Source organism: Corvus brachyrhynchos, unplaced genomic scaffold (assembly GCF_000691975.1).
Source record: "Corvus brachyrhynchos isolate BGI_N302 unplaced genomic scaffold, ASM69197v1 scaffold346, whole genome shotgun sequence".
Lineage (NCBI taxonomy): Eukaryota > Metazoa > Chordata > Aves > Passeriformes > Corvidae > Corvus > Corvus brachyrhynchos.
In genome coordinates, this window is record NW_008238644.1 from 5,227,668 (window position 1) to 5,241,122 (window position 13,455).

Below are 13,455 nucleotides of genomic sequence, written 5' to 3' on the forward strand. Positions count from 1 at the left end.
CTCTGGGGTTGGGGGCACAGTAGGGTTTCTGGGGATCACGGCCACCCCTGCACCAGCTTTTGCCTCCCCTTTGAGAGGTTTTCCGGTTGGCTGTTGTGACTCTGAATCACATGGAATCTACATGAGCTGAGACCCCAAACTAACACTGTTTGCTTTTGCTGACTTGGAAGATTCTGTCAGGTTGAAGCAACCCAAACCTATTTTCCTCTCAAACTTTCCTAGCAGGGTCCATCTGCCAGCCCTGTAACATCTCCAAGCCAAAGGAGCAGTTGGCATCTCCAGGTGGGGTAACAGATGGACCAAGGGAGATCGGATGGGGTGGAGAGGTGAGTGTGTCCACACAAACCCCCTGTGCATCACAGCCCCCTCCTGTGCCACTCAGAGCACACCCAGCATCTGTGGTGGGTCCCTCTGCTGCTGTTCAGCTCCCAGGTCACTCACATCTTCAGATGCTTTGTTGAACCTGTACCAAACAGTCAATTCCTGTGAAAGAACCATTTGGGTGGGATTTAGCAGTGCTGAATTCCCCATTTAATGAACGCCCCACACAGGACAGGACACCAGCCTTTACCAAGGGGTTTCCAGCAAATTCTTTGTGGATTTTGCTTTTAGGCAGTGTAAGTTTTTTGAACCCAGATCCTGAAAAGGTGTTTTACAGCATCCCTGGCACCTGTGTGTCCCTTTGTGGCTGGAGGCTCTGCTGCAGCAGCTCTTTGAGTTGGGTATCAGAAGAACAAGTCCAGTGTTGTCCCCATGGGCCAAATCATCTCCCTTTGGAGCTGGTAAAAAATGTACTTGGCATTGCTGAGATCAGGTTTTGACCTTCATTTTGAAAAGGAGCAGGATCTTAACCACCAGATTTATCTTCAAGCACCATGGAAAGCCCTGGCTGGAGGGAGCAGGACCATCCCGGGGGGCAGAGCGAGGCTCCAGGGCTGAGGGATTTCCCTTCATGCAGGGGAAGGTCAAAAGTGCACCTGAGGGCACATCTCGTGAGCGATCGAGCTCCCGACACAGCAGCAGGGGATGAGATGTTTCGGCAGTGACTCAGAGGAAGAAGCTAAATAAACTCTTTTTATTTCACACACGGGATTAAATTCCTTCATGTCTGGATCATTGAAGGTAAAGCTCCTGTAATCTCCTCATTGCCAACCCCAGCCTGTCGTCTGGTGGCTGCTGGACCTGCTGGGACAGCGAAGGGACGTGGCAGGGACATGGGAGGTGGCAGAGAGGGCGAGAGACAGTCGGGAGCAGAGCTGGGCACTAGGGCTGCTGCTCCACTAGTGATGTAGCTCACGGAGAAGCTGGTGTGGATCATCTGTAGGTCAGTGAAAGTGTCCTGGGAATTCACAGGCTGAAGATGAAGGAGCTGAGGTTTTACCATGACTGTTTTGCAAGGAAGAGGTTAAGAAACAACACTGTGAACAAACAGTTGTGATAAGGAAAACCCAAAGCCACCACAGCTGTAGTTGTTCAGGTTTTTGCACACTCCAGAGAACCCTGTTTGCTGTGAGCCTCTCCTCCTGCTGCAGAGTGCCTCTGCAACCACACACTCCTGCTCCCACCGTGTGCTGAAATCTCTCTGCTGATCACAGGGAACAAAACATACACTGGCATCATTGCTGGAAGCTTTCCCTGCACGTCTGTGACATCCCAAGCAGGCAGCAAGGGCAGACATGTGGCACAAGTGGCACTGAGGGCCTGTACTGGCCCAGCCAAGCCTCCCCCATGAGCGTCCCTGGCCTGGCCTGACTGGAGGAGGGCTGTGTTTCCCTGGCACTGTTGGGCACCAGATGGGAATATGGGATTGCCTCAGGGCTGCCAAATGTCACCAGGTTTGCTGAGCCGAGCTGGAGGCAGAGGAAAGGTGACAGAACTGTGTGACCAGGCAGCTTCTGCAGAGGAAAATGCCACACAGCCACAAACATCCAAGCACTGCCTGCAGGGATGATCCTCATCCACGGTAATTGCCTAAAAGTGAGGGGGTTTAAAATTGCTGTTGTTGCTTTCTTTTTCTCCACCGATTTTTCATGGTGCTGCAGGTAAACCTCATGCGAGGTGTGCTGGTTTTATTGCAGGAATGATGGGTCCATCCAAAACACAGCAGATGCTCCAGATGTTTGTCCTCTTGGTTTAGAACAGGACAGTAAATCCACGGGGATGCACCACACCCCAAGGAGACTGAGCTGCCCACGACTCCTGCCAAGAGCTGAGCTGGTGCTTCCCAGACCTGTAATTTGATGTCATCCTTCTGCAGGAGTTTGGGGCGTAGGTAATTGATCTTTATTGTACAAAGCCCTTTTAGAGGTGGGATTTAATGTTCATATTGCTGGGGAAATACTGGGTTAGTTGTTGAAGAGTGCCAAAAAAAGGGCTAGCAAGAAATCTACAATATAAAGACAATTTTATTGCCGATAAGCTCTTAAAACTCATTTTTTTTCCTGGTTCAGTAGGACCTTATTCTTCCTGATGAAAATCCGGTCATAGCATCTCTCATTAAAAATAAAATTATTTTGAAATAAATAAATATATAAAATAAATATCATATACATTTTATAAATAGTTTTGTCCTTATGCACAGTATCCATGCTTACATCTGAATAATGTTCCTCGCCCCATTCCCACCCCAACAGCAGGAAGAACCCCGCACATCAGGACTGGTCCATGGAGCATCATCCATGTAGCAAACTCCTGGGCTGCTTAAGCAGGGCACCACTCAAAGGCTTTTCCTTAGCAGGGAGCTAACCCAGCTCAGCAGCAGCATCTGCAGCAGTTCTGTGGTCTTTGTTATCTTTTCTTCTCTTCATTTTTTTGTTGTTTTGGGACTTTCTTTTCCCCAATGATCAGGTTTGCTCACCTACTTGTTCCTTTAAGCAACTATAACATTGAATATTCAGCCTCTCTTGTAGCAACCAGGTAACGAAAGTGAATGAAAATGGAAGATTAAATGTAGGGTTCCCTCCCTTCCCCTACCCCCGCCCTGCCCCATAAATAACCCAGGTTTGATATACACTGGAAACAAGGAGGAACAGCAGTGTCTGAATTCAATGTAAGTGCTTCCCTAGGTCATCTACGCTTACAGGAATGATGGAATGACTATTAATAGAGTGCTCTGGGAAAAAGCTTGGGAGCCCAAGTATGTACACTGACACTGCAGGAACCATCACCTGTAGTGGAAGAGGTCTCTGTACATGGCAGGGATTTTGGCAGGGTCCACAGGCCGGGGTAAGAAGTGGGTGAATTTCTGGTGTCTCTTAGTCCTGTACCCCTCGCGGGGGGAGCCGTCCTTGTTGAGGGCCACGTAGTACTGGCGCTCCGAGTCGGGGTGCTTGTACAGGGTCGAGGCGTACGTGTTGTACCAGTTCTCCTCAAACTGCTCGCGGAAAACGCACTCCCGGGTGAGCTTCTTCTGCCGTGGGCAGCGCAGCAGGGAAACAAAGAGACACTCGTGTCAGAAAGGTAAAATAGGAAACACTGTCACCCTTCCTGACTTTATTTTTCTAGCATTTTTGCAGCTGCCTTCTCCTGGCTCCCCTGAGGACGGGGACTGTGCTGCTGGGGATGCTTCCCCTGGATGAGAGCTGGAAATGGGCACAAGTCAAGACCCAAGGAGCTCTGGAGTTGGAGGAAGAAGGAGACAAAAGCAGGAGAAGGTGGGTGTGGATTTTGCAAAGATGCCCCATGAATAAATTAGAGAGGCACATGGCAAAGCTCCAAACATGTCCAGGTGTGAGTCTGAACTCACTGGGTGGCCGTGCTGCCAGGCAGGGACATGTCCCCCTGCAGCAGTGCCCTCCAAGGTATCACGCAGCCCAAATCGCCTCTTTTGGATGGGAGAAGCAGCAGGCAGCACATCTGAGGGGTCTAAACAGGAAAACAGGAGCAAGAACTGCTTTGGAAGTTCAGGGCACACAGCTGAATGCGCTGAGATGGGAATGAAAGCATTCCTCAGGGTTCCACCTGCTGGAGTGCCAGTGAGCTGTGATGGGAGGCTGTAACAAGACCCAGAGGGATGTGGGATGTCAGACCCCAGGGAAGATTTAGGGTGGTGACAGGTGATGTGATGAGGGTGTGTGGCTGGTGCATCCCATGCTGGCATAGGGGGACAGATGGCACTGGTGTCACCATGGCCACAGCCAGCCTGTCCATCCAGCCCTTACAGCTGGGGGCTGTTGGCAGTGGCTGTTTGCTGATGGACTTCTAGTTCATGTCCAGTGCTCCTTCCCTCTCTCTCCCATCTCCACGTGCCAGCTACAGGGATGTACCCAGCTGCAGTGGGCAGCAGGGCTGTCCCCCTGCCCCATGAGGACACAGATGGCTTTGCCAGCACTGCTGTGCTGTTGCAGAGGGTCCAGCCATCCCATCCCATCAGGGTACTGCCAGGGTGACTGGGAGCCCTTTCAGCTGAAGGGCAGTCTGCAAATGTAGAGGGCTCTAATATTACACCCAGTGTCCCTCCACTGTAAACTATCCGGGCAGGGAATGTGTCCCCTCCTCGGCACACGGAGTGCTCAGTAAATGTTACTGCCCACAGTAGATGTGTTTTGTAACACAATCCAGGAGCTCACCTGTGCTCAGAACCTGTTTTCAATGTTTTGCTGCTAATTAAATAAAGCCTGAGGTGAGTTGTGAGCCCTCGAAAAGTCCTAGGCCACAGCCCTGGCCATCTGAGACCCAGGGAACAATGGACTTCTCTTCCCAGATCTGTCAATAAATACAGGCTGGGTTTTTTCCCTCCTCTCAGATGCCATCTACTTGGAATATGTTGGAACCTGATGACTGGCTGAACTCTGGCTGTTGCTTTGCCCCCATTCCCCTGTGCTGCAGTAGGCAGTTTGGAGTACAGTGTTTGTGGAAAATGTTTGGAGAGTCTGGGGTGACTCTGCAAGGAGTGATTTATTCCTTTCCAAGCCCCGGGATGTCCCCACTGAACTTGACACCAATCCAGGCAGCAGGCAAGGTGCTGCCCAAAGTATTAGTGGCATTTCTGAAATCGTTGGGAAGCTTTACAGAAATGTTGGCACGAGGTCAACAGGGACAGGCGGAAAAGCTCTGTGTCCCGAGGGGACTCCACGTGTCGCTGTGGGGATGGCTGGCTCTGGCTGCATCAACACAGGCATCAGGCAAAGTTGGCACAGAGGGAAATAATAAACTTGCTGAAAATTTAAAAATACTGCTGTACTGTGATCTCCCAAAATACCATTGTAATGTTAATGCTGTTGTCAGGCACTGTTTTATGGACCTTTAATTAAGAATACTGTAGTGGCTTTTGAGTTAGAAAAGCCATCATTGTACAACCCACGTGTCCCAGATTTTAAAACTCCAGGGTAATTTGGGGACCTGGCTCGTGACGCCAGCACAGTTTGGAGCAGCCTTTTGACTGTGTCCCTGCAGCGTCCTGCCTGGTGCACAAGATCCCAGAATGGTTTGGTTGGAAACAACCTTAAAGATCACCTCATTCTAACCCCCTGCCATGGGCAGAGACAGCTCCCACGACTAACTTCAGGTCAATCCTGGTTCCAGATTCAGTGTTGTAAAATGCTACCCTATTTTTGTTTCTGTGTTGTAACATGAACACGGGCTCTAGAATTTAATTAACCCATCATGAAACTTGATTCACAATCAGAGCTGCAGGGTTTGAAGGCAAAGGGGGCAATACACAGGCTCACATTCTCCAGCAGGCACGAGTGAAAACTACAATTGCAGGAGCTGCTGAGCAGCCTTAGGGTTTGACAGGAGACATGCTGCTCCAGCCCTGCTTTCTGAAGTGTGCTTCAGGAGATTTTGTGTTTTATGGAATCCTGGTGATTTTTCTTTTTTCTTTTTTGTACATTTGCAATTTAACCACTGTCTCTGCATTTAACTGCTGTGCAGGGTAGAAGCTGTTACAGAAATGAGGTGGGAAAAGAACAGTTACTGGTGCGTGCAGTATTTGATGATCAGAGAATCACAGAGAGGTTTGGGTTGGAAGGGACCCCAAAGGTCATCCAGTTCTACCCCCTGCCATGGACAGGGACACCTTCCACTAGCCCAGGTTGCTCCAAGTCCCATCCAACCTGGCCTTGGACACTTCCAGGGATGGGGCAGCCACAGCTTCTCCGGGCAACTACCTCAGATAAACATCAGCAACTGCATCTTAAATGGTGGAAGGGTCAGTGGCAGTCTCAGGTGGAAATGGGACAAGGAAAAATGAGCCAAATTCATGGTTTACTGTTTGCTAATCAAAGGTTTTCGCACAGCTTCTGTGTATGCAGAGTACATGAGTTTTAACTTGTACTCTGAGACTTATCTGATGGCGAGAGGAAGTAGTGCCTTCTGCTTTGGTTTAAAACTGCTTTATTTCATTTCATTTTATTTTATGATCCACCCTTAATTGAGCTAAATAATTAGGAATTGAGTTAAATTAACCTGTAGGAAGCACCTCTGCCCAGCTGTTAAGACCTGGCATTTTGACTGCAAGTCATAACACTTAATGAGTTTACACTTGGGGTTTTTTGTCGAAACAGAGGAAAATTTTAGCATGAAAAGGGCACTTCTAGGAAATCATGAACAGCAGCCCTGAACTCCTAAAAGGAGTCACAGAGAATTTCACAATAACACTCAGGCCACAATTTCAGCTTTTGTTGGTTAAAGAGCCATAATACAAAGATAAGACCTGCAGACAGGTGCAGACCTGACCACACGGAGAATACAACTGCTGTGTTACTCAGGCTGTGAAAACACATCAGCAGTTCCTGGCTTTATGCTAAATGTCCCCCTGCCTTTACCTAGCCACTGCCACACCATGTCTGAAAGGCAAAACCTCAGTGTGATGTCTGGGGGCTGGGCACCACTGTGGGCTCTCACAGCAGGAGTGAATCCTCCCTCAAACCCAATTCCTATATATCATTTATGCTATAACAGCAGTGGCATCAAGGGTAGGATGGAGATCAGTGTCACCCCAAGAAGGTGGGGGACCTGTGACAGAGCAGCTTGTGACATGGCTGAGGCCACAGGCTGCAGTGCTGGAATCAGCCCAGCCTGAACTTACCGACCCATAGAGCTCGCCTCTCTCATTCATGCCGAGGTAGAGTCCGGAGTCCACCCCACGGATGCTCACCAGCCCCACTGCCAGGCTAATAAACTCCAAAATCCCTAAAAAAGAAAAGAACTGCAAATCATCCAGAGGAAAAAAACACCAGCAGGCTCCAGCAACAAAAACAAACCAGCCATTCCCAGTAACAATACAGTTCTTAACTCTATAGTCCCATCTGTGTGCAATCTTCTGGTTTCCAGTCTGGGCTTCTCCCCAGCATTGTGAATTTGAGTTGCCCAAGAGGGATTACCTTTGCTAATGAGAAAAGCTTTGCAAGGTTTTGTTGGTTTGGGTTTGGATTTTTTTTGTAATTATCACCAAGAAGACAGATGTAGAAACTTGTGCCTGGCCACTAGAAATGTCAGAAGGCTGTTACCATGCTGGGTTTTATTCTTCACCAAAAGGAGTGCCATTTTGTCTTCTGCAATAAGATTATTGTCCCACAGGTTTTAAAGTCATGGGTTCAGTAAAAAGAAGTGAAAAGCACTAGAAGAGATGTCTGTGAGGACCATCCTCATCCCGGCACTCCAGTGGGATACTTGCCAACCTGAAATGTATATACAAGCCATAGGGATAAAATCCAGCTTCAAAGCACACAGATAGAAATGCATTTCCTCTGCAGCATTTGGAGCCATGGCACTGCCAGTCCTTTCTCTGTCATCCCCTGCCACCAGTACTGCCAGAACCCTCTCCTGCCCCCTATGCCCTGCTGCCTGTGCCAGCCTCCTGCCTGCCTCTTCCCAGTCCAGCAGCATCTATCCCAGCCAGCCCCAGCCCTGCAAGAGCAACTGTTTTACCCACAGGCTGCAGCCTGCTATGATGGTGTCAGACACTTTAAAAATGAGGGGCAGCCTTATTTCCTCTGGAAAGAAAGAGCAGGGTCTGGCTGCTGCACCCCCATGGCCAGCAGCTGTTTCAATGGGGGAAAGACTTGTAACAGAACCTTTGGTGAAGCACTTAAAAACAAACAGCCCCTACCCAACACCTGAAGTGGTGAGGACCTTCAAACTTCCCAGGAAGACTTCCTGAAGGCAGTGGTGGAACTATGTTATTATGGATTCCACACACTACCTATCTAGAGGTCATGGGCAGTTTTGCCAGTGTCCAGTGCAGGATTACTTAGCTGGGAGGCAGAAGGAAGAGGGTTTTCCTCATCTCATCTGATGACTGCATGTCTCCATTGACTGGAGAAGAAAGTTGCTCTAACCTTTAGCGTGGCTCCAGCTCTCCTAATATAGCTCCCAAAACATCCAGCCCTGGGCAGTTGATGCTCTGATCAGGTTACCTCCCAGAGCTCCTCTTTAAAGTATTGCCCTGGTTTAAAACCACCGCGTGACAAGCGGCCACCTGAGCCAGCTGACTTCAGTGCCAGCCACAGCTCCGGGTCAGCCCTCAGCCTGGAGCATGGATGTGACAACTCTCAGACGACACCGCTTCACTGCCTAAAGATGGGACAGACCAGATGGTGATGGGACACCCCTGTCCCCCTTCGTGCAGCGCAGACTCATCATCAGGTGCTGGCAGCTAAGCTGGCTGCAGGAATTCCTACCTTCCATCAGACCTTCTGTCCTCCTTTTCCCCTGCCTACTCTGGGGCTTGTGCATCTAATCCAGCCCTCCCTGAAACCAGCGGGTGCTAGGGGAGATGAAATATGCATTTGGGACTGGCAAGTCCTGGAGACAAACAGGGAAGCAAACATCACAAAATGCACTTTATGGACCAGAGCAGACATTCTACAGGCTGAAATATGCCCAGCTACACATCCTGGCCTGGGGACACATCCTGCCTGCAGAAACACCAGGAACAGGCAGCACAGGCAGGGAAGGCAGCCCTTCCAAGCCAGACAGGCGCAGACCCTGGCTCTGCTCTCCTCAGTAGTTGTTGTGGTTTCTTAGCTGAAAAGAATCCCAAACAGGGAGGAGAGAGGTGCAGGATGAGGGGTGGTTTCCTCCCTTCACTACCCACCAGTTCTGACACGAGGGAGTTACTGAACTGCTGAGTGCTTTTTCCCATCCGGAGACCAGAAATTACCACAGTCACTCTTTGAAAAGGAGGGAGTGAAGGAAGATGGACAACTACAGGGAGTGTAAAAAGTAAAACAGGAGTACAGAGATACACCCAGGAATGGGGGAGTCTTCCCCAGGCTAGAGACAAGGGAACATTCAAGTGAAACTTATCAGGTACCTGGGGAATGGTAGATGGACCTTCCTATAGGTATAGACACAGTCCTCAGCATCAGCACTTTTTTTGTCTCCTGTCACTTCTGGGAAGTAGGAAAATGTTGCTGGTTCTGATGAGAAACTGAGGGATGTCTAAGGCAGGGGAACCCAGATCTTTTCTTGAGTATGCCCACAAGCATGCTCTGTACGAGCCATGTGAATCCAGGTCTCCAAAGACCTGGTAAGAACCAAGCCAGGAGCAGCATCAGCATCTTCCCTCTCTGATTGGGAAGGTGAGACATCCCTCACCTGGCGCAGGTTGGGTAGATATGGGTTTTGCAAATGAAGTTTCTTCCAAGGTGTGCCCATGACAATCTCTTCTGACAACATCTCTTGTAGTATTCCCCTTTTTTGATCTCTGAGTGGCACTTGGAGACATGCATGGAAGATGACTATGTTGAAAGAGCATTAAGAATGTAACTTGAGCCCACAAAAGTCAGGAGACAGAGTGAAGGCTGAAAATATGTGGGCGGATATCCATCCTGTCCTTAGCTCACTCCAATTCTAGACAAAATTGCAGCTTCGTACATCTGATCTCCAGCAGCACAGGGAGTGGCCACTGGGGCCAGCTCAAGAATTCTCTTTCCAATTGTAGCGGTGTGTTTTTGTGGTAGAACATGCTTTTGTTTTTTCTTTTGCTTTCTTCTTTTCTTTCTCCCAGGACTTGCCTCTTTTTTTTTTCTCCTCACTTTGATTATTCATTCTCTTTGTTCCTTGAGCCTTTCCAGATAAGACTTGGGGAGATTTGATTAAGACTCTGACTGGATTAATTTACCACCAAAGAACTGAATAATCTCCTGAGCTTTGCCATGGCTGGACCCACACACTCTCGCCTTACTCTAAACCATCCCTCAAAGAACAATTCAGCTCCCTGCACCTGTCTCTTCTTACATGACTGTATTCAGGAGCTGGGGTACAGAAACATCAGATGTTGTATTAATGGCTACAAATCTAAAGCTTCAGCTAAAAACCTCAACAACTGTTCAGCAACAGGTGCACGATGGTCTGAATGTCAAAATTACAGCAAAACTTTCTCTGGAGGTCTCAGCAGCTTCTCTAGGAGTCTGTGTAACAGATCCATGAGCAGGTTTGTACCTGAGAAGAGCTTCATTTTCTGCCTTTATTTGTCTGCAGTGCAACCTCAAGACCTCTTTCTGTCCTCCACTGCAGTGAGTAGCACCACTGGGTTCACTTGTTTAATGCTGCTGTAAAAGAGACGTGAGGCAGAAAAGGAGCAGTTCCTCCTGGCAGGGATTTTCCTGGCAAATTTCTCTCAGTTTCATTCTGAGAAGGATTGTCATAGGGGTGCTAATGTCAGTCCAGACCCCCTCCAGATTTTCATCATCCTTTATTTCTTTGTAGAGGAAGGTTCTGAGCAGATGCAGTGAGAGAGATATATTTTGGAAAACACTTTATTCTTTTGGGAGTGACTTTGCCAGAGCTGCCAGTTCAGAGAGTGAATTTGGGCACTTCTGTAGTGTGAGAATGAGCTTTCTTCCAACAAACCTAGAGGGCTTTGCCACATTATGCGTTAAACCTCCTCTAGGAAAAATAAGCTGCGCTCCATTGTTCTTGCAAGAATCTGTGTTTTTACAAGTATAAAATATCACATTCCAGAAGACAGGTGTGATTTAGGAAAGCTCCAATCCTTGACAGATGAGAAGCAGTAGTTCCTGTGATTGCTCAGGCAGTGTGGACGGATGATGCCAGTGCCTCCCCTGTGTCCTACAGTCATACTCCCAAATGCTGTGGTACAAAAGAATCTCTCCCTTTAATCCTCACTTCTGGGACCTTGGGACTCTGTTCTGCATCAGCAGGGCTTTGGCTATTTTCCTCTCTGGAAGATGTGGATGTCTTGCACATCTGGTAGCTTTTGGGATGGCTGCACATGGGAGGGTGCAGATACTGCCTGTCTATTCCTGAATCCCTTCCAAATCAAGAGATGGGGATGCCAAGTCTGGTTTTACCCTACATCCCACCTGCAGCTGGACACGTGCCTCGGCTGTGGCATTGCAGCCATCCATGGAGCATCTTAATTATCTGCTCCTGATACCAGGGAGCACCTTCCAGCCACATGGCCTTGATCCTGGATTTCTAAGTATTTCTCCAGATGCCCCAAGATTTAAGGCAGCTTTAAACTGCTTCCCTGAACCCCTTGTCTACCTCTGCATCCCTCACCACAGTTTTGGAGTCCCCAGCATCACTCAGGCTGCCTATTCCTGTTATAAGTCACTCCTTTCTGACTGTTGCATGCAAAATTTAGGAATGCATTGATACATGACATCCTAATATGAACCATACCAGGGACACTGGAATTTAAATATTCATGGCTACTGAACGCAGATGGTGAATACTGTGTGCCAATACGTTATTGCTTTGAGTCTCTGCTGAAGCAAGGCTTAGTCCAACTTGATCTGAATGCAAGGATTCCAGTCTAATCCTTTGGGGCTTTGTCTTGCAATTACAACAAATAACTATTTATTTTACACTGCCTCTGGGAAAACCCTGAAGCAGAAAACTATAATATCTGAAGTCTGGTCTAATTTACGGAGCTGGATGTGGACTGCTAAAACACTTAGGGAATGCCAATGTTTCGATTTATTGGAAGCACTCTGTGACTTAGGCTTCAGTGTGCAAAATTCATGAAAAGTTTTAGCATGTTTAACATGTTTTTTCCAAGTTTGAAAATACACTTGTTTTACTCAATCTTTATAAAAAATGGACCTGAGACAAATGTTGCCCTTTGAAACTGGCTGTTTAGTTGTACAAAGGTAAAGAAAAAGAACTGATAGACTAGAAACACTACGTGGCAGCTTGAACTAAAACCAACCAGATGCAATGGGTTTGCTTTCAACTCTTTGAATGTGGAAACCCATTGCGTATTGCAGTGTGAAACGTTAAAAGATGGGTGTTTTCAGGAGGTAATTAAAGAATGCTTGCCCCACGAGCATATTAGTACCTGACTCTGACCCGCAGGTTATGACTTTCTTGTTGATTTAGGCAGGGACATGCCATGCACACACCTGGTGTTTATGGAAAGCGCGGTGCGGAGATAAGCTTCCCCAGTTGTTCCAAAAACCTGCCTTACACCTCCAACAATAGCAGCAGAAGCACTTCCTAGAGTATCAGAACTGACTGGTTGCAAACAAGTAAAGGCAAAAAAAGAATTCCTTTCACTGAGGAGTTAAATCACTTGAAAACTATAAAAAGTCTTGCGAGCACGTCTTGCAACCTGTTGACAACATAGCTGAGATCACTGGCATGGGACTTGTTGATAGCTTATACAGACACCTGCACTAGATGCGGGAGTAGCGGGAATTTCTCTTAGCTGTGCTCAAACTGACTGGACTCTTTCGCCTGCGGCTTGGGATGCATTTTTTGAAGATTACATATAGTCTCATTAGAGGTCCCTGCTCTTGTGTGCCACTGATACAGGCACTGCAGTCTTCCAGCTGTATCCTGGGCGGCAAGGTCAAGTCCACGGTGCTCTGCCTATTGTTCCATCTTCTTTCTGAGGTCCCCTAAGTGTTTTTCCCTCTTCAGCTTCCCCCTTTCCTTTCCAACAACCTTCCCAAACCCAGCTCCTGACACCCCTCCAGCCAACTGATCCCTGCTCGCTTTGGGGAGAAGCTCTTCTAATCAAAGTCATGCATGTAAAAGAAAGCAGCTCACAAATATCTGCAGAGGCCAAAAAGAAGGAGGAGTAAAAGAAAAAAAGAGAAACAACTAAAAAAAAAGCGAGGAATTTCTTTTTCCAACATAGGAATTTCCAAGAAATTCCAACCAGGAACGTCTCTGTTTTGCCTCCCTCACCACTAACTTCAGAGGCACAGCTAGAGCTGGTCACCGTCCTCTTTTTTTTTTTTTTTTTTTTTTTTTTTTTTTTTTTTTTTTTTTTTTTTTTTTTTCCTTTTCTTAGTGCACCTGCAGAAACGCTGAGCGCCGGGAGAGTAGGAAATTGGAAATAAAAACTCCCGCATTGCTGGGGAGTGAGCGCATTTATTTAGGAGGCCAATTATATCCGTCCCGGGATGATTTATATTAGCGGGGTAATTAGTTGTACGCGCGGGGCACCTGCTCCCGGCCCGGCCGGGCACCCCCCCGGCCCCTTACCGAAGCGGCTGTGGTCCTGCCGGGTGCCCTGCACCGTGCCGTTGGGGA

The 13,455-nt window shown here is 48.1% G+C and overlaps 1 protein-coding gene across 1 annotated transcript; it reads right to left on the reverse strand.

The window, feature by feature from the left end:
- Positions 1-2,387: 2,387 nt before the first annotated feature.
- On the reverse strand, positions 2,388-13,453 carry FGF16 (fibroblast growth factor 16; the record flags this gene model as incomplete). The annotated part of the gene is made up of 3 exons (XM_008636271.2): positions 2,388-3,409; positions 7,031-7,134; positions 13,408-13,453. Coding segments are annotated over 3 exons (396 nt in total), but the record flags the coding sequence as incomplete, so codon positions are not given.
- Between the last annotated feature and the right edge of the window lie 2 nt (positions 13,454-13,455).